The 23,988-nt window shown below is 33.2% G+C and overlaps 3 protein-coding genes and 1 non-coding gene across 4 annotated transcripts; 2 read left to right on the top strand and 2 right to left on the bottom strand.

Annotated features, from left to right (window-relative positions):
- The first annotated feature begins 284 nt into the window (after positions 1-284).
- Positions 285-2,012, top strand: LOC128156781 (medium-chain acyl-CoA ligase ACSF2, mitochondrial-like). The gene has a single exon (XM_052819070.1). The coding sequence runs from the start codon at positions 285-287 to the stop codon at positions 1,977-1,979; it is 1,695 nt and encodes a 564-aa protein (XP_052675030.1). The 3' UTR covers positions 1,980-2,012.
- Positions 2,013-5,758: 3,746 nt separating this feature from the next.
- Positions 5,759-7,820, bottom strand: LOC128155417 (medium-chain acyl-CoA ligase ACSF2, mitochondrial-like). The gene has a single exon (XM_052817113.1). The coding sequence runs from the start codon at positions 7,746-7,748 to the stop codon at positions 6,051-6,053; it is 1,698 nt and encodes a 565-aa protein (XP_052673073.1). The 5' UTR covers positions 7,749-7,820; the 3' UTR covers positions 5,759-6,050.
- An 8,288-nt stretch (positions 7,821-16,108) lies between these two features.
- Positions 16,109-21,642, bottom strand: LOC128157264 (1-acyl-sn-glycerol-3-phosphate acyltransferase alpha-like). The gene is made up of 6 exons (XM_052819724.1): positions 21,389-21,642; positions 21,159-21,292; positions 19,533-19,714; positions 18,014-18,109; positions 16,944-17,016; positions 16,109-16,803 (listed from the first exon to the last, which is right to left on the bottom strand). The coding sequence occupies exons 1-6, from the start codon at positions 21,556-21,558 to the stop codon at positions 16,661-16,663; spliced, it is 798 nt and encodes a 265-aa protein (XP_052675684.1). The 5' UTR covers positions 21,559-21,642; the 3' UTR covers positions 16,109-16,660.
- Positions 21,643-21,839: 197 nt separating this feature from the next.
- Trnar-acg (transfer RNA arginine (anticodon ACG)) lies at positions 21,840-21,912 on the top strand. Its single transcript has one exon. It is a non-coding gene; the product is annotated as a tRNA-Arg (tRNA).
- Positions 21,913-23,988: the final 2,076 nt, after the last annotated feature.

Genomic DNA, 23,988 nt, shown 5'->3' on the forward strand with positions numbered 1-23,988 from the left:
TTCTCTCGAATTGTAATTTGAATAGATTTTTTAAAAATGTGTTAATAAAAATTTACATTTAATTCATCAACATTTTCTAAAAACGCTCGAAATCTTCATACCCATAAAAATTTATTAATTACTAAAATAATCTTTTAATAGTATTTGTTTATAAACAAAAACTATTTTTCTATACAGAAAACCAATCAATTCACTGAATGATAAAATAGGTCGTCCTAGTTATTTTGAGATATAAGGTATGACCTTTTCATCAAAACTGTGATATTTGCCCAAATCATTACAACATGGCAGACGTGGAATACCAAAGTTACGGCCGTTCAGCCGATACTTTGAACGTGCCTTTTACTACCTTTCCGAAACTTTTGGAAAAATGGGCAACTTTAAAACCGGAGAGCGAGGCTTTTGTATTCTATACTTTCGGCAGCCCAAAAACGTCGATTACATTTGGAAAACTGTATCAGGACGCATTGAAATTAGCGAAAGGGTTGCGACGTCTTGGAATCAACAAAGGAGACATAGTAACAATAGCTGGCTTTAACACTCCAGAATGGCTAGTAAGTACTTATGCTTCCCAGTTCGTTGGGGGGCGTCCCCTGTGTTTTACTTTGCACGGTAAGAAAGGGGAAAATATGACGAGAATCATAAAAAAAGTGGGAGGCTGCAAAATGATTATCTTCGACCCCGGCCAAGACGATCTCCATTGGAAAATTAGTCAGAAGTTCTTGACCGTCGATCCCAGCAATGGTGCTGTAAAGAAGTCCGATATACCATCTGTTGAATGGGTGCTACTGATGACACCTCTTGAGTCAACTGAAAAATGTTTCACAATAAATGATGTGGCTTTTGAGGAAGATACCAGCTTACCGGAGTTGGACCCTGATGACATTGCCGCCATCTTGCAAACATCTGGGAGTACAGGATTTCCAAAAGCAGTTGAATATAGCCATTATCGTTTATTACAAACCGCTTTTCATATTACTTACCTTTCCGAATGGAATGATCCCAAGAAAGATGGAGAATTCGTGTTTTTTAATGATCGGCCATTTTATTGGTTAGGAGGATTCCCTTGCTTGTCGCTTACTACAGGCGGAAAACACGTAACTCAAACGAACACCCTCGTATTCACTTCAATTGCGGAAACAGTTAAGTTTAGTTCACAAATCGTTCAAAATGAGAAGGCCCGTTATGGACTCTTCGTTACCCCATTCCTCCTGGAGCTGTTGATGTTGGAGGACTTTCCTTGGAAATTCCGATCAGTAATAACAGGAGGTCAACCAGTTCCTGCATCTTGTCTGTCAGCCATAGGGAAGATGTATGATACTCTGGGCGTCACGTATGGCTCCTCAGAGGCTGCTATGAATTGTGGAAAGATATATCGTTCTACCACCGAGCCGTATGTAGGACTGGCAGCACTTCCCGGGGTGGAAATGAAAATTGTTGGAAATAATGGAATGATAGTACCCGTCGGAACAAAGGGTGAACTATACATCCGCAATGGTGCAACCTTTAGAGGTTACATTAATGAACCCGAGAAAACGGCTGCTGTTATTTCCAGTTCCGGTAGGTATAAAACGGACGATTTCGCGCACATGAATTCAGAAGGCTGCGTTGAAATACACGGGCGAGTTTCTGACGTATTAGAAATCGGTGGTGCCAAGGTGCTTCCTTCCTTTATAGAAGAAACTATCAAGAAAAATCCAGCTGTAAAGGAAGTAGTTGTCTTTGCTGTAAAAGATAACAAACATGCTGATGATATCGCATGCGCAGCAGTCGTTCTGAAAAACGAGGCTACCTTGACCGCAGAATCGCTTACGGGGTTCATCAAAGAGGAGCTCAAATTCTCTGAGGACGCCAAATTTCTGCAATATATTTACGTACCGAAACGCATCTTGTTTTTTGACAAATTACCCAAAACTGCAACTGGAAAAAACGATAGGATGAAAACAAGAGAGATATCGTTGCCCCATCTGAAGGACTGAAAGGCGCTAGATACTTCTCAAATAATACTTATGTCCTTTAGAAATACATAAAGCATGTACTTTGTGTTTATATCTTCTTTTTACGAATTACTGCATGTGAAAATAGTGTGATATTGAGAGATATATAGAGGATATTTATATTGTGTGATCTTATATTTGCTTTATCCACCGAGTTGAAATGGTATATAATTCGCGAGGCTTGCCGAGCGAATATAACCATTTCAACGAGTTGGATAAAGCAAATATAAATTTATCTCATACAATTTGATTTATATTATGAAGCTTTTGAGACAGCCCTTTATATGACCAGAGTTGGTTTTTTTTTCAAAGATTAAAAACGATGATGCAACGTTATGTTATGCGGTTATTAGGACCTTGCGCAATACAATTTAGTACGTCATTTCTGATATAAATCTAACTTTTTTTGCAAAGTTATACATAACCGAAACCAAAAGACCTTTTTTCTTGTTTGTCAAGATTTTTGATAAGTTTAGCCCCCTTCAAACTTTCAATTTGCTTTGTGGAGTTTATAAAACTGCAAATTACGTTAACTATCAAGGAGTTCATCCTGACGATGCGATGAAAACAGAGCTTACTGGTTGTGTTTATTATATATAAGAACTTACCAAAATAATGTTTCATAAGACTTTGATTCCACTACCAGTAAGCATCCTTATTCACTATTTTCAATCTCGAATCATTAGGCTGGTGTTTGTGTTATAAAACATCAACAACTGTTCCTCGTTCGAACGAGCATTCGCAACTTTGTGTATGTCAATAAACTTAATTATTTAAGTCTTCTGATCAGTATTTCCAGATAATCAAATGAATAAGCTCCAAAAAAAATTATTTAGAGCTAAAAATTTATTTCAAGGTTTATTTCAGTGAAACTTTACATTTATATCAGAAATGACGTACTAATTGTATTGCGCAAGGTCACAATAACTGCATAACATAACGTTGGATCATCGCTTTTAATCTTTGAAAAAAAAAAAAATTTTGTTTCTATCTAAATCTACCTTTTATCCTCTTCGCTGACAACTCTTACAGCATATAAATATGTTTATTTAAACAATAAAAATGCTTTCTTTCTTTAACTAATTACTAAATTGATTATGAAAAGTTAGTAAAATTCACTAGATTACTGTTAATGTACATAAGTACGTTAGCTAAATGAAACAGCCAAATCGTCTCTTGTGAGACTTTGAGTCTGGCATCATCATGATTATTTCGTGCAGTCCGTGAGTTTACTTAGGTCGCTGTAGATTCAGACCAATCGATAAACATGGCGTGTCAATTTCAGTCCTGTCACTTTCAGCCGCTGTAGATTTCGACCAATCGATAAATGGGGCGTGTAAATTTCAGTTTGGCTGTTTCTATACAGCATTTTTCCGTAATAGAAAGAGGAAATAAAACATGGTAGATGTAAATATATACCTTTGGATTCGTCAAATTTCTTCACACTAATCTTGCTTATTAAAACGTCCATTTTTATAGGGCATAATTAATACACAATTTTTATTGACATATAATTGCACATTTCGGTAATACCGGTATATCTTAAAAGTCAAGAAATCATTGACTCCAATTTTTAACTAGGCTTCCGACAATCGGGTTTCATTCAATATGCTGTTGTAAGGTTACTATGTCACGCTTCAGTTTACAGAATATCAGTTGGTCCCACTTCTTTCTTAAAGTTATCTATAATTGTCTGAATGTGTTAACATATCTTGTTCCAGTTATTTTTTGGGCATATTAGAAACCGGTGAATTATTTCATGATTGTTTATCACACCGAACGGGCTAACGTCAAATTTTCAAAGTTGTTTAAGTATTGAATCCTTATTTTTTGAAAGATATAGTCTCATAACTGCAACGGTGTGTGCATACAAATTGAATTACGTGCGTTAGCGCGTTATGAAAATTTGTTTGCACACACCGTTGCAGTTATGAGACTATATCTTTCAAAAAATTAGGATTTAATGCTTATATTTACATTTTTTTACATTCTTGCCTTGTACGCAAATGCGAATTATACCTCAAAATTACTGTACTATCCTATGGGTAAGTTTAAATTAATGGAAGAGCCACTGTAACAGCCACAAGCGTGATCTTTGATTTTCGCTTGTGACGTTGTATTTATCAGCGTTCAACGTTTGTGACGTCACAATTAAAACTCGTCAATTAACCTTTTAGTACCCTTTCTGTGTTATGGTGCTATATCTGCAGTAGCTTTACATGCAAAATATACGTGGAATGTAAATATTACTATTTTAATTATTTTAATATCTATGAGATATGCAAATTACAACAATGTTTTCATTGTTAGTAAATAGGGCAGCGGACTTTAAGAAATTAATTTTAGATAAACTTCTTCGGCTGCGACTTTTCTCCACAATATTCTCTAGCGTCCATCTCACCAAAGAAAGCATTTTGCTGTTCAAATTTGCATTGTTCTTTAAAATAAAGAATGGTTTCAATATTTTCTTGGGTAGTTCATGCAGCAATGAAAGTAACAAGCATTAAAGAATCGAGAGTAAAAATACATGTCAAACTTTTACAAATTATACTGTATATCTGTTTGATGTGTCCTCTTTTCTTAGGGCTGTTGGAAAAAATGAATAATAAAGACTGTGAAGGAAATTGCTCATAAATCTTATTTTAAATACTAGACAAGTACATGTATAATGAAAATGCCATCATATTAAGAAATTTTCCAACCTTCTGTCCCTGAGATCTGATATCACCTATACAAAGTAAGACTTTCTGGCTCGTATATTGCAAAAATATGTAGATAATCTCAAAAATATATCTAAGCGTATGATTGACACATCAAATTTTACAAATTAGTTGTTAAAAGACTGTTTAATGTAAAAAAAAAAAAAAGAAAAAAAAAAGCAAATTGAATCATCTGTAATCGATATTTCTTCAAATGTGAGGAAAAATCCGCCAAATTTGAAAAACTTTTTAAATCTCTTATTTTTAATGAAATATATGTGAACAGGTTAAAATGGCAATACCTAACCATTATTTTTTTTCTTTCGAGACCATTGTCAAATCAAGTTAAACTGGAGAAAGTTAAGACCCCAGGGATGAGCTCTTGAAGTAAAATTTGGCTAAAGAAATCCTGTCAGAAAATTCAAGGTATAGATCTGGTGATAATTTGTTGACCCTCCAACAATTTAAGTAATACTGTCATCTGTGCATACCTTAAAAAAGATTTGTCACAATTACAAGATACGTCCCATTTTATGGGTTTTTAATACTGCAGATTCCTAATTAAACGCAGGGAATTAATATCAGCGTAAAATCGCGAGAAGCAAAATTTCGCGAATTTTAAAGTCTCGCTTTTATTTTTCAGAGATGTGTAAACTACATGATACTGTGATAGAGATTCAACATTCGCGATCATATGTTCTCGCAATTTGATGAAAAACAGCTGAATCAATCGCGGAATTAAGTACTCGCGTAAAATAAGAAATCTACAGTAATCGTTGCTGGGCCGCCATATGCTTCGTCAAGTCGTGGATGTTTCTAAGTATTGTATATCAATTAAATTCCATAAAAGCTAAAATTTGAACATTTGAAAAATATTCACAATTGAAATTTAAAGCGTTTCTTGATTTTTTAAAATAAGTAAAAATTTACAATTCTAAGGTAGATCTGCCGGGTGATGTTTTGGCCATTCGTTATCCTGAGGGCGCAACGCGTAATTAAAATGAGAGAGAGAGAGAGAGAGAGAGAGAGAGAGAGAGAGAGAGAGAGAGAGAGAATACATGCTTGATATTAAGTATTTATTTTTTCTTCCACTCTTAACATAAAATATTGAAATATGGCACAAGAGGACAGGACAACGAGTATTTCATATTAAAGTCCGTGTACTAGTATATACATTGTATAAATAAAATCACAAATCGATATCAAAATATATTCAAAGCAGAAACTCGCAAAAAGATATTAAAAATATATAAACGAAGTTTTAAAGGGTACGTACAGTAAATAGATTTAAAGAGTTTATGCTTTATGTGGTTCTAAAGGACGTAAGTATTATTTGAGAAGTATCTAGCGCCTTTCAGTCCTTCAGATGGGGCAACGATATCTCTCTTGTTTTCATCCTATCGTTTTTTCCAGTTGCAGTTTTGGGTAGATTGTCCAAAAACAAGATGTGTTTCGGTACGTAAATATATTGCAGAAATTTGGCGTCCTCAGAGAATTTGAGCTCCTCTTTAATGAACTCTGTAAGCGATTCTGCGGTCAAGGTAGCCTCGTTTTTCAGAACAACTGCTGCGCATGCGATATCATCAGCATGTTTGATATCTTTCACGGCAAAGACAACTACTTCCTTTACAGCTGGATTTTTCTTGATAATTTCTTCGATAAAGGAAGGAAGCACCTTGGCACCACCGATTTCTAATACGTCAGACACTCGTCCGTGTATTTCAACACAGCCTTCCGAATTAATGTGTGCGAAATCGTCCGTTTTATACCAACCGGAACTGGAAATAACAGCAGCCGTTTTTTCGGGCTCATTAATGTAACCTCTAAAGGCTGCGGTGACATTGCGGATGTATAGTTCACCCTTTGTTCCGACAGGTACTATCATTCCATTATTTCCAACAATTTTCATTTCCACCCCGGGAAGTGCTGCCATTCCTACATACCGTTCGGAAGAAGTATGATATGTCTTCCCACAATTCAAAGCAGCTTCTGATGAGCCGTATAAGACGCCCAGAGTATCATACATCTTCCCTATGGCTGACAGACAAGATGCAGGAACTGGTTGACCTCCTGTTATTACTGATCGGAATTTCCAAGGAAAGTCCTCCAACATCAACAGCTCCAGGAGGAATGGGGTAACGAAGAGTCCATAGGGTATCTTCTCATTTTGAACGATTTGTGAACTAAACTTAACTGTTTCCGCAATTGAAGTGAATACGAGGGTGTTCGTTTGAGTTACGTGTTTTCCGCCTGTAGCAAGCGACAAGCAAGGGAATCCTCCTAACCAATAAAATGGCCGGTCATTAAAAAACACGAATTCTCCATCTTTCTTGGGATCATTCCATTCGGAAAGGTAGGTAAAGTGAAAAGCGGTTTGTAATAAACGATAATGACTACATTCAACTGCTTTTGGAAATCCTGTACTCCCGGATGTTTGCAAGATGGCGGCAATGTCAGCAGGGTCCAACTCCGGCAAGCTGGTATCTTCCTCAAAAGCCACATCATTTATTGTGAAACATTTTTCAGTTGATTCAAGAGGTGTCATCAGTAGCACCCATTCAACAGATGGTATATCGGACTTCTTTACAGCACCATTGCTGGGATCGACGGTCAAGAACTTCTGACTAATTTTCCAATGGAGATCGTCGTTGCCGGGGTCGAAGATAATCATTTTGCAGCCTCCCACTTTTTTTATGATTCCCGTCATATTTTCCCCTTTCTTGTCGTGCAAAGTAAAAAACAGGGGACGCGCCCCAACGAGCTGGGAAGCATATGTACTTACTAGCCATTCTGGAGTGTTAAAGCCAGCTATTGCTACTATGTCTCCTTTGTTGATTCCAAGACGTCGCAAACCTTTCGCTAATTTCAATGCGTCCTGATACAGTTTTCCAAATGAAATCGACGTTTTTGGCTTGCCGAAAGTATAGAATACAAAAGCCTCGCTCTCCGGTTTTAAAGTTGCCCATTTTTCCAAAAGTTTCGGAAAGGTAGTAAAAGGCACGTTCAAAGTATCCACTGTGCGGCCGTAACTTTGGTTTTTCACGTCTGCCATGTTCTAATGAGGCGATTCTACAAAACGGAAGTAATATACTCTTTAGGTATCAAATCTCAATAAAAACTACGACGATCGGTTTCATCCTTTAATGAATTATTTGCTTTTTTGTGTAAAGCATGTTCATTGACAGGTAAATTTAAAAAAAAGAAAAGAAATAATTGCTTTATTTTTAATTAATGTGAGTATAATGGTTTCAAACATGTTTATAAAATGTATATTAATCACATGTTGGATTTTATTATTATAGAATTTATTTTCCAAAGTAAATTCAGGTTAAATGTCGAAACGTGTGAATTGTTTGTATTGAAGTGTGAAGTTTTACAGGGTTCATTTTTGATGTTTTTTAATTAAATCTTTTTTTATTTTCCGGTCGCATAGTTGTCTATAAGCAAGCACGCCACCAGCACGACAAGAACTAAAAAATCTATTGATATTTTGCCAAATGTTACAAATAAATAGTTATGGGTTTTCAAAGACGTAGTAAAGGCTAAGTAAAAATAAATGGATAAGAAGTAAATGAAAAATTCATATGAAGCAGTCGCTAATTACTCAGTCAGTGGTATGAGATTGAAATTTGTGTATCAATGCACAATACGGGATAAAAGACTTGATTGTAGGGTTCGTTGGAGTATTAAGAAAAGCGTATCATTAGACTTTCAATGTTGAACTGAGCAAATGCTGACTCGACAACAAATTGTTAGACATGGCCGGCAGACGTTTTGTCATAGGCTAAATGTCTCGTCCAGAATTCCAACTGCAAGTTATGAAGTGAAATTTACGAAAGTTTGACGCTTTGAATATACCGAGGAATATAAAATCGACGTGAATTTGAAATGCAAGTGGAAGATGCTAAAAAACGCTAATGTATAAAAATAAATGCCTCAACCTGAATAACATTGCTCTTTTGTTTTTGTGTTATTATTTCACAACTAATTATTTCGCAATTTACATTTTTATCCTTTCTATCCAGGCACCTACTGGCTTCCTTATATTTTAGAATGAAACTTCCATAAAAAAAAAAACTAGGACAATGAACCTTGTAGACGTGATTCATCGCAGTGGCAGCGTTAACTATGTAAACTAACGAGCCAAATGTATGTCATTTTTTTTCTTAGGATGGCAATCGATTGCAGCATTGCTAATCAGTTAATCGCAATTCGTTCCGACCGATTAACCGGTTACTCGTATCAAAATACGAAGATTTTTGATATGTTATTATCATTTTTAATAACTGCTATAAACAACACAGAAAATACAATGGGAATATTATGTAAATACGTAATTCAAGATATAATTTTAAACATTATATAATCCATTTTCTGTATGGAAAAAAATAAAATAATTAAGTTGAACGTATATATACAGTATTGTAACGAGACTCAACAGTGATATTTAAAAGCTCTGTCCCGAGTTTTTGCTTCCACCACTTTTCGCTTGATATTAATACCTTTGAGCTCAAATTACGCCCATCCACTAATATGTAAAAATGTCCAGATTATGTTTTGAAACGCCCCCTCTACCGTTTCAGGTTTCAAAATACATCCCAAAATAGAAAGTCTACGGGGATTTTGCATTCTTTTAGCCATTAATAAGCCCAAATGATAACGCTGAAATTTGCCCGAGGTGTTCCGAGTACTTCCGAATGGAGAAAAGATGTAAACATTTCCCATTATAAATCTCCGTAAGAAATTTGTTCACGTTCCTGTAAACTTTTATGAGTGAAAAGGGATAATTTGTCAATGAAGATATCTTGGATATTTTCTATTTCTATTTTGTGAGTTTTTATAAAAAATCATCAAAAAGTGATGGAAGCAACAACTTGGGACAGACTATAGTATCATCAATTCAATAATGATTTGTGAAAAGCTGAACAGACAAGGCAGTGACTTGTTGATCAAAGGCGATATTACCGTCTATTTATCAAAATACATGTACTATCATTATCTTCAACAAATGCTTTAGTAAATAATTTTGTACAACAAACAATGTGACATTTCTTCTTAACAAAATCCTATCGATAATTTATCGAAACCAAAGTACTCTCCTGAAGCATCCAATGACTAATTCACAGAAAAAATATGTGGAAAATTACAAATTTACATAAAGCAGTATCGCTAAAAACACATCTTTATTTTAATATTTATATGTCTTCCAAGAAAATCGATATAGTTTTGAATAAACTAGAAATCTACGCGATCGAGGAAAACGACGTTCGCTTATGTTTTTCTTCTAAAAGCTTCTTCAAAATTTATATGTTTAGCTAATTCAAAAATCTCACCTACAATTTAAAAAGCTACATAGATAATTTTTACTTCGTATGATATCTTCTTTGTACTTTTGTAATTTCTTGATCGATCAAAACTAAAGCTACTTTTAGATCACGAAGTTAAAAATTAACGGAATTAAATTGAAAACCCCACGGCCAGGCCCCCAAGATAGAACATCTGAAATAATAATTTTCCAGAAAATTTTGCAAAATTTTGACATGGTGATTGATAAATAAATTTGAAGAAATTAAACAAATATTTGTAGTTTGGATTATTTTTTACTTATGACTTTAATACAGTAAGAAGTTGAACATATATAGTGACTAATAAAGTAAAATCTAAGTCAAAGTTTAAAAGTTCTTGCTTTACTGATGGCTTCAAAGGCCGGTAAATATTGAACACAACAACAAATGTTACAAAATTTTGGAGTAATCAAATTACAACGCAAATAAAAAATCAAAGTACTGAAGAACTGACGGGAGTTGATTTTATCGATTATTACATATTTATTTTAGAATCAACGATATATTATTTTGCATAGCAAGTAGTTTCCTATATGTATTTGAATTATGCACATTTTTTTAAAAAATGAATTATTCTCCGACAAGAATTTCGCGAAAACCCCATATGAATCATGTTGTGTAATATTCAAAGGATAAATTTCATCAAACTACGTATCAGTAATCGATATTTCAAAGAAATAGTATAGATCCAAGCAATAATGAACTCTAGTCTCGTTCAACCAGACGCTCGGCTGTCTCCGTTAATCTACGATAAGCAAGAGATATATAATCGACTCTCTGTTTGTCGGAGATTTACGGATATATTGAACTCTGGCGTAGGAATACATACAATGTACGACTACATAAAATATCTAAATTGTTCGTACTATTTAAAATTTGACTATTAACAAGGCATCTATAAATAAGTTTTCTTGAAAAACAATGTTTTAGAATACATTACATCGAATTTATCGATTATTTTCAAGGACTAAATGTTATCACCGGTGTTAGTTTGTGCTTAGGTCCAAACACTGTTTCACTTTCGGTTTGTCTGAGTAACTGCATAGGAGAGTTGATTTAAAATCAACTCCCAAAAATGATTTTAAGTAATGCCATCTTTCCAGAACTTTACATACGAATAGACATACATTTAATGTCTCATTTTAAAGTAAAAAAAAAGTAGGGGTCATATCTAAAAAATTTTAAATATATAGCATGAAATAAGCTAATTTAAGGCCAAAATTGGGGATAATTTTTTTTAACTTCTTTGATATATAATCTAAATATGCCTTAATATATTAATAGAAATAATAAAATATTTTTTAAATATATTTTTAGAACATCATGAATATATCGTAATACACAAACTATCTAGAAATTTGGTCTGCGCTGATAATTAGGAAGTTAAAGTAACAGTACTCTAAAACTAGTGAGTTATGAAAATTGTTCATTTCTTTCTTGAAAAAATTCCGCCACAAAATATAGCCCCTTTCTAAACTATGTTAAAAAATGTAAATTTTTAAACAATTTTATTCAATAAAGTTCATTTGGTATTGTAAAATATGAATATACTACTAGAATTAATATGTGATGCAGAATTTTCATAGTAGAGGTGACCCAAAATAGCTACCCAAAACCTAAGGAGCGAACCTCTTCAATATTAACGAGCATTGCAGTATGAATTCATCGTCTGCAACTTTTCTCCACAATGTTTGCTAGCTTCAAAGCTCACCAAAGATAGCATTTTGTGTTCAGATAAGCACTGTTCTTTCAAATAAACATTGATCTAAATACTTTAAATCTTTGTTAGTTCATGCGGCTATGAAAAGCAAGCATTAAATAATTAAGAGTAAAAATACGTGTCAAACTTTTACAAATCATACTGTATGTCCTGTTGATGTGTCCTCTTTTCTTTGGAGTGTTTGAAAAAACTGATCACTAAAATATATCTAAGCTATGGAATCCGGATAGGGCCATGTAGTTCACTATCGCATCATCGCACCATCGACGTTTGAGTAGATAGTGAGATGGTGCGATAGTGCGATGACGATGATGCGATAGTGCGATGACGACGAAGCGATGGTGCGATAGCGCGATGACGATGATGCGATGGCGCGACAATGCGATGACGATGGTGCGATGGCACGATAAAGCGATAGCGCGATGACGCGATGATACGATAGCGATAACGCAATGGTGCGATAGCGATGACACGATGGTGCGATAGCGATGATGCGATGCTCTATCGTGTTATTAGTTCTTTATCGCGCCATCGTCATCGTATTATCGTAGCATCGCTCTATCGACTTTCCATAAAAAGGATTACATTCCCAGCAGCCATTGCACAACATAGCGTTTGATGACGAAGAGATGCTAGAAAATATTATCAATGGGTAGGACTTAAGATGAAATAAATTTATTACGGACAAAGTAACATGCAGATGTTTGTATTTGCTGATGTATAAATATAAATCCTGCAAAAATAACTTATTAAGTAATTAACTTGTACATAATTCCCATCTTAATCTAAATGAAAGTATAAAACTTTTGCAATATTATAATTCATATTATGTTCACAAGTCATTAAATATTTAAAGGGAGGTAACTCTTACAATTACAATGAATATAGAGTACGCACTTTTCCCTTGATAGTCATACCAAAGAGTACTTGTTAAAAATATTAAAGACACACTCTTTATCAATTTATTAAATCTAACAGCTCACTAGTCTACTGAAATTAAATCTTATTTCGCTCAATATATAAAGCATATGTGTTTGTTAATTAATTTGAATGAGAATTATCATCCCCCCGTTTGAATCCATGCCTTGATCATGTGGTTTTTATTAATTGCATTGTTTTTTTTTGTTTATTTACCTATGATTTAAATATCTATATAAAGCTAATTTGTAATACCTAATAATTATTAGAGAGTCAAGTTTATCAACCTCTCATATAAAATCCGTTCATATATTCACTGCCTGCCGCGTTTTCTCCTTTCAATGGCGCATGCGCAAAAAGTTGATGGCGCGATGGTGCGATGACGATGACGCGATAAAGAACTAACGATGACGCGATAGAGCATCGCATCATCGCTATCGCACCATCGTGTCATCGCTATCGCACCATCGCGTTATCGCTATCGTATCATCACGTCATTGCGCTATCGCTTTATCGTGCCATCGCACCATCGTCATCGCATTGTCGTGCCATCGCATCATCGTCATCGCGCTATCGCACCATTGCATCATCGTCATCGCATCATCGTCATCGCACTATCGCACCATCGCACTATCTACTCAAACGGAGATGGTGCGATGATGCGATAGTGAACTACATGGCCCTATCCGGATTCCATAAAAATCTCTTATTTTCAATGAAATATATCGGAAAAAGTAGGGATGACAATATATAACCATTATTTTTTTCTTTCGAGACCATTGTCTTATTATGTTAAACTGAAGACCGTCAAGATCACAGGGATGAACTCTTGAAGAAAAATTATGTCCTAAAGAGAAGGGGGTTAACTTTTTTGGAATTTTTCTTTACTAAATAATTTTTTTTTTGGCTAAAGAAATCCTGTCAGAAAATTCAAGGTAGATCTGATTATTACTTGATGACCATCCAGCCAATTTTAGTAAAACTGTGTCATCTGAGCATACCTTAAAAAGATTTGTCCCATTTTATGGGATTTGAATACTGCAGATTCCTAATTAAAGGCAGGGAATTAATATCTGCGTAAAACCGAAAGGAGCAAATTTCGCGAATTTTAAAGTCTCGCTTTGATTTTTCTGACATACACTAGACAAAATTGCTAACGCACCATTTAAAATAAAATAATATTTACATCCTAATTTTTTTAAAGATGTATTTAATGTTTAAATAGGTCACCTTAATTATAAGCAAGACATTTCAATGCCCAAAGGGATAAATAGATGCAATGTTAACCGATGCGTAACACCCATGCGAATGTTATTGTCATTTACATTTTAGACCACGTGGTTTTATTTGACCCTTTCAGTTTCGCAGTAAAAATCGTGCCTCGTATTTATAGTCTATTTCATAGAATCTAGGTACTTGTAATCAAATACAAAATCTAGAGGTTTATTGATTTTAAACTTTAGCTTCATTAATTGGTGGATAAAATGTGTTCTAGAAATAAACGTGACAATACGAAAAATAGTTTTTGTCTGCTTTTGCGACAATTAACATGCTTAGTAGAGATCCCCTTTAAGATTAATTTTTGATCCGCACCTGACCTAGTAATAGTAAGTATTAATAGTGAAACAGACTATACTATTTTATGCAGAATGTTCCTTGAAAATTGCTCGATATACTAAGTTTTATGCAAAACAGACACTCATTATGTTTTTTAAAAACATGGTATTGCACACCACAAGCATCAAACATGGCTATGGTTTTATTAAGTAAACCAATGTTTATATTTTCAACCACTCTACACGTGGTTGAACACGAACGATAACTCTGTTCTGAATTAAATAACCGCTATATGGTGAAATAAGACATACATCTTTAAAAAATTTCATGTTTTAACATAAATCAAAGTAGGATATGATATGAAAAACGACCAGTACTTACGTATTTGGAGAATATTATCCGAACACTTATACTTCCGCTCGAAATTTCACAGGAACTGAACAAATCTCGATGAAGTCTCGTGAACTTTCATTCGAGCACCTCAGATTTATTACATACTTAGCAACGATAAAGAAAACATTCCGAACACATTCGCAGGGGTGGTAAGTGTTCTTTAGAAATGATCAAATCGTGCTCACACTTCTTTTGGAAAGATAACTTAAAGGCTTTACTTTCTTTTCTGTGATCTTATTATTGGTGCATGCATTACTAAATGATCACAAACAACCCGACGGGGAATGGCACGTTTGGCCACAGAAGAGCGTGGCAGGGCAATTGGTATGGTCTGCATAGTGCTCCTTTAGAGAGGTTAGAATAAAATGTTATAATTTAACGATTACCGGTGATATTGGCTAAAACATGATGCAGCATGATTATCAAATAAAAACAATGTCTTTTTAGGTAGTCACGGTGTTTAAAAGGCACCACACGTCAATTGCAAGGTTGTACAAGAAATTTGTACAAACCGGAAGTGTGAGGGACCGAGTAAGAATTCCAAAGTGTCGTGTAAATACTAACCGACAAGACATACACATCGCATATATCCGAGCAAATGGAGCCCACACCTGATATTGATATGTGAATCACATAAGGGGGGGGGGGGGGAGTACCAATGTTTCATAAACGGTACTCAAAGCAGCTGGTCAATTGGTGTGCAACAAATGATGTTTCATTTTTTGTATTATAATAAACTGTTAAAATAATATACTAATCAATCTTTGTTGCATTCAGATCTAAAACAATCAAAGAAATAGTAAGAGAAGCGTTAGCAATTTTGTCTAGTGTATGTAAACTACATGAAACTGTGATAAAGATTCAACATTCGTGATCATATGTTCTCGCGATTTGAAGGAAAACAGCTGAATCGATCGCGGAATTACCGGGTAAGTATTCGCGTAAAATAAGAATTCTACAGTAATCGTTGCTGGCCATACGCTTGGTCAAATCGTGGATGTTTCGAAGTATTGTTTATTAATTAAATTTCATAAAAGCTAAAATTTGGATATTTGGAAAAAATTCAAAATTGAAATTTAAAGCATTTCTTAATTTTTTCAAAATAAATAATGATTTATAATTCTAAGGTAGATCTGCTGGGTGATTTTTTGGCCATTTAGTATTCTTGATTCTTGAGGGTGCAACGCGTAATTAAAATGAGAGAGAGACAGAGACAGAGACAGAGAGAATATACATGCTTGTGATATTTAACATAAAATATTGAAATATGGCATAAGAGGACAGGGCAACGAGTATTTCAAATTAAAGTCCGTGTATATAAATTGTATATATAAAATCATAAATTGATATTAAAATATTTTTCATATTAAGCAATGAAAAGGCACAACTGTACAGAATTCGGTGCCTGGTACTGTACAATATCTGACAGAATGGTAAGATTGAGGTTTATAACAATTACTTAAAAAAAAAAAGTTAAGCTTAAGTTCAAAGGGTCTCAATTTATTAGCAATATACAAATATTTGTACACCTTTTACATACTTTTATATAGATTTATTATAAATTGTATCCTAGCTTGCCAAAAGAACATTTTGGTCTTAAGCGAAGTAAGATCTATCATACAAAGGAATGAGATATGTGTAAATGTAAAAGAATAAGTATCTGGTAATATATGTTTTTGTATACATCTGGCAAAACTTACCCATATCAGATACTATATCATGTGAGGACAAACAGTACCTGCAATTTCAGGATAATAACATTGCATATAAATAATCACTCAAAACATGAGACAATAGAACCTCCATCTGAATTGTGATGGGATATTCAAAAGGTAAAATTCTAATTTTTAAGTAGTTTTGTGTTTTCAGTTCTCTTGTAAAATTTTCAGAAAAGAAAACAAGTTATTCTATGATTAAAAATCAGAACCTCTCATAGACCACAAGGAAATCTTATCAACAATACATTTGTATACAAAATAATACGAGGATAAAGAATATGTCATTTCATTAAAAATATGGCTTTGGTTTGAGTTATTCAGATTTGTCTTTGACATCTGAAGTTCTGTTGTAAGTTTCTATCATGGCATTCCGAACAGACTCCAAAAGCTCCGGAATGTTGTCCTTCGAAAGTCCGGAAGTTGAAACAGGAGGAAGACAAGTAATTACTATCTTTCCTGGAAAGCAAAAATGATTTTAAAAATCAAGTTTAGAATTCCATGAAAAGTCAAATATTTATTTCAATGAAAATTGCATATGCACTTCACATTTTGATAAAGATATTTGTTTACATTGAACTTATGAATTTAATACTCACCACCTTTGAAGATTTTATTCTTTTTGCTATACATGGATTTATATGAAGAAAACACTACTGGAATAATTGGTACCTATGAAAGAGCAATTTAAATACATACAGCTTATTATTTTTATGTGTCCAATACAATTTTCAGTTTTGAAAACACACAAACATCGTACAATATTACAGTCATTACTGTAAACCTACTTTTATTCGTGAGCAAGAAATTTTCGCAAGCTTCGGGAGAGAATCGTCATCGCAAATATTTCTCGTCGTGAACCAGCCCTTGTCGTATGGCTGTTATAACAACACATGTTTTTAAAAGACTTACTCGCGAAAATTAGTTGTACGAAATAGTTTATGTCCAGTAAACAACGAAATAATTTGTTCGCGAATAAAAGTTGGTTTACAGTATTCTAACAATGATATTCTGTAAAAAAATTTTACACCATTTTGTAATTAACAGCAAAAAATGAAACAGTAAACCTTAGTCCAGAATTTTGATATATTAATTTCTTGTAGTTTTCAACTATAGAAAAATTTATAGAAAATTAATAGCAATATCTTAAAATCACTGAGATGTGCTTCTTGCAATTTTCTGTAGATAAGAGTTCCATGTTGTTAATCATGAATCTATATTATAATCTGGTGAAATTCAAGTTCCTGTTTTTAAATTTCATGTGTGTGCATGTGTTTGTGTACCAGTATATGTGGGATGTTCAAGATATGAAAACATTTACCAGTTATATATTTAATTTTTTTTTACAAAACTCAAAACGCTTGGACGTTTAAAATCATTGAAGACATCGAAATGTTCAAAAATTCGAACGGTACTTTGAAATATTTTATGTACACCTCTTACAAATTTTTACTGGTAATTATGACTTCAATGGACAACCATATACACGTACTTGTTCTCATGACATTGCCAAAAGTTTTTTTATTATAAAATGCCAGAGTTGATTACTGCATTTTTCCAAATCACCTAAAAATTTCTTGAAATCAGAGTCTTGTAGAAATAATAAAGAAGACATTGGTAAAAATGGTTCAATCTTTTTACTAATAAAATGATTTTAAAATTACAGTACCTGAGACTGTACAGCTATATGGAAGGCTCCTTTTTTAAATGGCAACATAGAACCCTCATGATTTCTAGTCCCTTCTGGGAAAACAAACACTTTTAACTGAAATATGAATTAAAGTAAGATTAATCACATTTTTTTTTATAAATCAATGTGTTTTCAAACAGCTTTTATTTTTTTCCACAATGTTGCTCACCTAACATTTAATATTTCTTCAATGAATATCCAAATACAAAAAAAAAAGTTTGATACAAGATTCATAATTTCTTGTTTAACTTTTCTTGTCAAGAAAAGTTAAACAAGAATGAATTAAGCTTATCAATACATGAAATTAGAATATAAATTTTACCAGGAAAAAGATGCAAATAATTTATTTCAAACTTTGTTAACTCATGAAGGAATACAAGTCCTACAGCATAATTAAGCATTGAGTCATCATTTTGTGAAAGATACAGTCTCGTAACTGCAGCAGTGTGTGCATACAAATTAAGTAACGCACATTAGCATATTATAAAAATTTGTATGCATTGTACACATCGCTGCAGTTATGAGACTGTATCTTTCAAAAAATAATGATTTAATGCTTAAATCTACATTTTTTTTTAACTTCTTGCCTTGTCTGCAAATGTGATACAGTTGAACTTCGATATCTCGAACACCGATATCTCGAATACTATGGATATGTCGAAGTGATTTTTAAGTTCCAGCCACTTATTTTTTAAGTATTTTACCCTCGATATCTCGAATTTCTCGAAGTTTTCAAAAAGTCCCATCTAGTTTGAGATAACGAAGTTTGACTGTACATGTATATCCTAAGGGTAAGTTCATATTAATAGAAGAGCCACGTACTATAACAGCTACAAGCGTGAACTTTGAATTTTGCTTGTGACGTTGCTGTCTACAGCGTTCAACGTTTGTGATGTCATAATAAAACTCGTAATTTTAACCTTTGAGTACCCTGTGTGGGTTACAGTGTTATAATTGCCCTAGCTTTCAACACACTTTACATGCACAGGGGCCAAGCCCGTTTTAACATTAATTTCAATGTAACCATAAATAAAGAAAGGGGTCGAACTCTGACCCAGATAAAAAACTACCAGCTCGCTTCAAAAGCCTAATTAATCAATTATTTTTTACAAAACTTGCAATATGCATGTATTTTTCAGAAAAGTAATGTCTAAGATACACTCATGCCGAATTTCAAGTTGATGGGTCTTAAAATAGCGGAGATATTTAAGAAATAAACAACGTTATTTAGTGAACATGGCGTTATGAATAGCAATTGCTCTGTTGGCATATTCCATGATGCGCGCTAGCTAACTTTATAATTTTCTAAAACTTTTGAAAAAAGTGGTCAATATTACTAAGAGAAAATTTTTTGTCATTCAAAAGAATTATCTGACAGATACATTCATGCTTGCTTTTTTTCACTATTTGACCAAAATGTAGATAATTCTTTACAATTCAAAAGCAAGTGGTCCTGGCTTGAATATGCAGAGAACAGCTGATATTGGTATCATCTTACTTTCTTTGACTGGATTTGGTCAACTACTGCATTCATTTGTTGCACAGCTTTGGCACGGTCGAATCTATCTAAAAATATTGTATCACATAAATAGGTGGCTAGTCCAAACATTCCAAAGTACATCAGGGAACGTTTCCCTACAACGGCACAGTGATAACGCCAATTCCATATCTCCATTAAACCTACAACAGGTCAAAAAAAAGTTTAATCAAAGTTATTCAAGACAACATTAAGTTAATAAACACTACTTTTCAAAGAAAATTATATGCATCGTATGATCTTTCAATTGTACTCCCCAATCGCACCTTCTCGGGCCTTTCCGGCAAGCTCGGAAAAACACCTCGAATGTATTAACATCACCGGATGTTAGAATTTTATACAAAATGGAGTCGCTTCCCATTAAAATAAGTATCGGTTAGACAGTCTTGTGTGTCGCTTCTTTGTTATATTTTAGTGTATATTGTTTACTTTAATGAAGTATACCTCACATCTCAACAGATTGTAAAATGTGTTGTATTTACATCAAGTTTTATAAAAAGGGGGGTTGTCATGGACGCCTTGGTAATACATTCGAGGTGTTTTTCCGAGCTTGCCGGAAAGGCCCGAGAAGCTGCGATTGTTGTACTCCCCTGTCTAGATTTTCCTTATTTCACATTGTTACTAATTTTCAGATCCACATTATCTTTTGAATTTGAATTTTAAACAAAAGTTTTGTATACATAACAAAGAATTAACTCTGTAACTTGCATATAACTCAATGAATGACACTAAAATTTTGATTGCCTATTAAAAATGCCTTACTGAAGCATTGTAAACATTAAATTTGGAAAAATAATTTCTTACTAAAATCATGACTATGCCCCTTTAATAATGCATAAGATTGTGTCAGTCCTAGAGTTAAAACCAAGATAAAGAGCTCACAATTCTTTGTTATGTAATCAAGGCTTGTGTCATGTTTTTGTTTATCTTGCATATAACTCAACATCCGACACTCAAATTTTGGTTGACATTAGAAATTAAAAATTGACAAATAAATTTTGACCAAAATCATGACCAAGTGTTATGTTATTTTATTTGAGTGTCAATTTTTAACATTTCAAAGAAAATAAAACGAAAGAAAAATATATTTGCTAATATACATTAGAATTTACCAGAGACATAAATAACAGAGATTGGCAACTGATCGAAATTTTGCAAAATCTTGCAGTCCCTACTGTAAAGTATTCCCAGTTTAAATCACTCAGTATATCTTTCTAATAAACGATTACATGTTTATCGAAATATAAACAGCAAAAACCTATTACCAAAACATTCAAAATATTATATTTTTGTAAGTTTATGTCACATAAACAATATTAAAAGAGGAGTTTTAAGAGGCAATTGGCTACCTGTCGTCCGAGATTTCTCCGATATTTTATAGCTGGCCAACAAATTTTCTATGTACTTATCTTATTTTTCAATTTTTTGTTTCAAAAATGTCTAAAACCTATGCACATTTTTCATAAAAACAAAATACATAGTAATATGTAGTTCTCAAATTAAGGTTGGTCCAGCAACATATTTAAGCAAAACACTCTAATGGCGGAGTTGCCAATCTCTGTTATCTATTTCTCTGAATTTACCTACCAATTAGATCAAGGCCACTTTGGTGGTTCATAAGGACTACACAAGGTTCATCTTTCATCAAATATTCCTTGCCATGAATCTCAAATTCCCAGCCATAGAAATACTTCAATTTTACAAGTGCCCAATTTGCAAATCTGTTAAATGATGAAAATTTATACTATAGTGTGAAATATCATAGACATGTAAGGCCTTTGAAAATACAAGAAAAAATTATCAGCTGGGGTTTCTACCTTGAATTTTCAGTAGATTTTGGTCTGCATGTTAAAATCACCCAAAAAACTGTCACTGTAGAGATTACAGTCAAAAACAATAAATACAGTCCATATTTTACGTAATAACGAAAGGTGTTGCTTAAGAAATAGAGAGCGAAAACTAATATCAATAAACTCCAAAGAAGCATTTCCCTAAATTAGGATAACAGAGCGGGTTACTTCTAACTCGAAAGTTCTCTGTTTTTAATCAGTTGGTCCGGAAATTGCGTAAATACAAATGTCAAAGTCGGAATCGGATTCGGTACAAATGCGAAGTAATAAAAGATAATATAAATCTTTTTATGAAAAAACATAATGTATGATATAGAAAAAATGACAAGTCATATAAAATAAGATCGCAAGTGAAATAATTTTAATAAATGACCCCTTTATGAATTTGTACTCTTTTACAGTGAGATCGAAACAACGAGGGCTCGTGGCGCAATGGATAACGCGTCTGACTACGGATCAGAAGATTCCAGGTTCGAATCCTGGCGAGCTCGAAATTTTTCGTCTCTGGAGTTATATCATTTTTAAAGGGGCATGGTCACGATTTTGGTCAAATTTTATTTTTCTGTTTTTATTATTTACAATGCTTTATGAATGCATTTCTAATGATCAAATGAAATTTGGGTGCCCGTCGATGAGCTTTAAGCAAAATACAGGGCTCACAATTCTTCTTCATGTAAACAAGGCTCGTACCCTGTTTTTGTTTAATTACATAGGTTAAATATACCAGTAAAAAGTTTATATTCTTATTCATTTTAAGCATAAATAAACAGTTCCTAACGATCAACACCTTCATTTTAGGTCTAAAACTGGAATTTTCACTTCAACATTCAAAATGTAAACAAAAGCTTTGTTTACATAGCGAGGAATTGTAAGCTCTGTAACTCGCTTTTAACTCAACAAATGACACTCAAATTTTGGTTGTTTATTAAAAATGCCTTACTGGGGCATTATAAACATTAAAATCGAAAAAATATTTTTTGACTAAAATCATGACTATGCCCCTTTAAGAGGGCTCCATTCACGGTCGTGGTCATGAATTGTATATGATATAGAAAAATGTTAAAATATTAAAGCTAAAGTATTAAATTTGTTTATATTCTTTATAAATGATAATTTCCATATAATTATCATATCTATAAGTTTAAGGCACATCTGATGGGTAACATTGTTGAGCATCCAGCCTCTTTGAGAATTATTGTTTAATCAGCTATTTGCAAAACTTTTTTTTAAAAGCAGAGGAACTTTTTTTAAATTTTGCTTTGCTTTCAAATATTTACATATAAATCCAGTTTTCAGCCTGCTTTATTATTCAATGCATATGATTTTGACTATGTTTTACTTGAAAATTCGTCACCTTGGAAATCATTTTCTAATTAAATAGATACATTGAAATAAACATTATATTATTTAATACGTGTAAAATATTGGACTACATGTACCGTAATTTACATTGAAAACACAAAAATTTAACATTGATCATGATCATTCGTAAAAAAAAAATGTCTATCAGACACCCCCGACCCCCTAGATCCGCGCATGGAAATAGATTTTGTACGACAGTTTATAAATTTTTCGGTGTGTATGAAAATGTACACTACAATTTAAAAGTCTGCGAACTGGTAATTATAACATAAGACTATGCTATTATGTTTAGATTAAAAGAGCTCGATATCTGTATGAAATAAGGTATGTAAAAAAATAAGCTCTTCATGGAAAACATAGATATCCTCCTAGAAATTTTGTCTGCATCCGCGCATGATTTCACTACCATATAAAATGACTGTTTTATTTGTTGATGTAGTCCATGTCTTTATAACAGAGGTTAAATCAATCATTTGGATTTATCTAAACTAATTAAAGGAATATAGACACGATTTGAAATAAAAAAAATCATTTTTTTATGTTTAAAAGGGTTACATGTTCATTTCGAAAAATTAACCAAACGTTGAATGTTAGAAATCAAGTTATTGGAGATATACAGAGGTAAGAATTCATTGTTATGTATAAAACAAAGCTTGGGTTTATATTTTGTCTACAGAGAATGAAACGTTAAGCCCCTGTCACACTGTCAAGATTGTTACTACGATTGCCTACGAATTACCAAATTGTTAAAAATCGCCATTATTCGCCAGGTCAGTCTTGCGATAATTCTACAGACGGTGCTTTTTTTCGAATCTAGTACGACTCGACTACGATGTCTGCTCGACAATGTACGATGTGATAACATGACTAGTTGTGGCGATTTATGTACGAATTTCGGCGATTAAGTAACCAACGCTTTGAGATCTTCCTACGAGTAGGTAAGATGGAATACGATTCTTATACGATACTCTTACGAATGAATACGAAATTGTACGATTGATACACGATATTACCACGAATAAACACGAGTTTTTACGATTATATATCTGGTGTGTTAATTTATAAAGTGATTATTACACAAATTAATGATTGCATTTTTGCATAAAATACTTACTTGGAAATATTTTTAAATATCAAACATAAGATGAATAATGCAATCAGAATAATATTCAGTAAAATTGTTTTCATTATTTGCTGACGGACGT

This window comes from Crassostrea angulata, chromosome 7 (assembly GCF_025612915.1).
Source record: "Crassostrea angulata isolate pt1a10 chromosome 7, ASM2561291v2, whole genome shotgun sequence".
Lineage (NCBI taxonomy): Eukaryota > Metazoa > Mollusca > Bivalvia > Ostreida > Ostreidae > Magallana > Magallana angulata.

Coding starts and splice junctions, on each gene's coding strand:
- LOC128156781 (XM_052819070.1), top strand. CDS start 285: ATGGCAGACGTGGAATACCAAAGTTACGGCCGTTCAGCCGATACTTTG.
- LOC128155417 (XM_052817113.1), bottom strand. CDS start 7,748: ATGGCAGACGTGAAAAACCAAAGTTACGGCCGCACAGTGGATACTTTG.
- LOC128157264 (XM_052819724.1), bottom strand. CDS start 21,558: ATGCTTCTTTGGAGTTTATTGATATTAGTTTTCGCTCTCTATTTCTTA. Junction 17,017..18,013: donor ATATAGCTGTACAGTCTCAG/GTACTGTAATTT, acceptor GCTCTTTCATAG/GTACCAATTATTCCAGTAGT. Junction 16,804..16,943: donor GAATAAAATCTTCAAAGGTG/GTGAGTATTAAA, acceptor TTTGCTTTCCAG/GAAAGATAGTAATTACTTGT.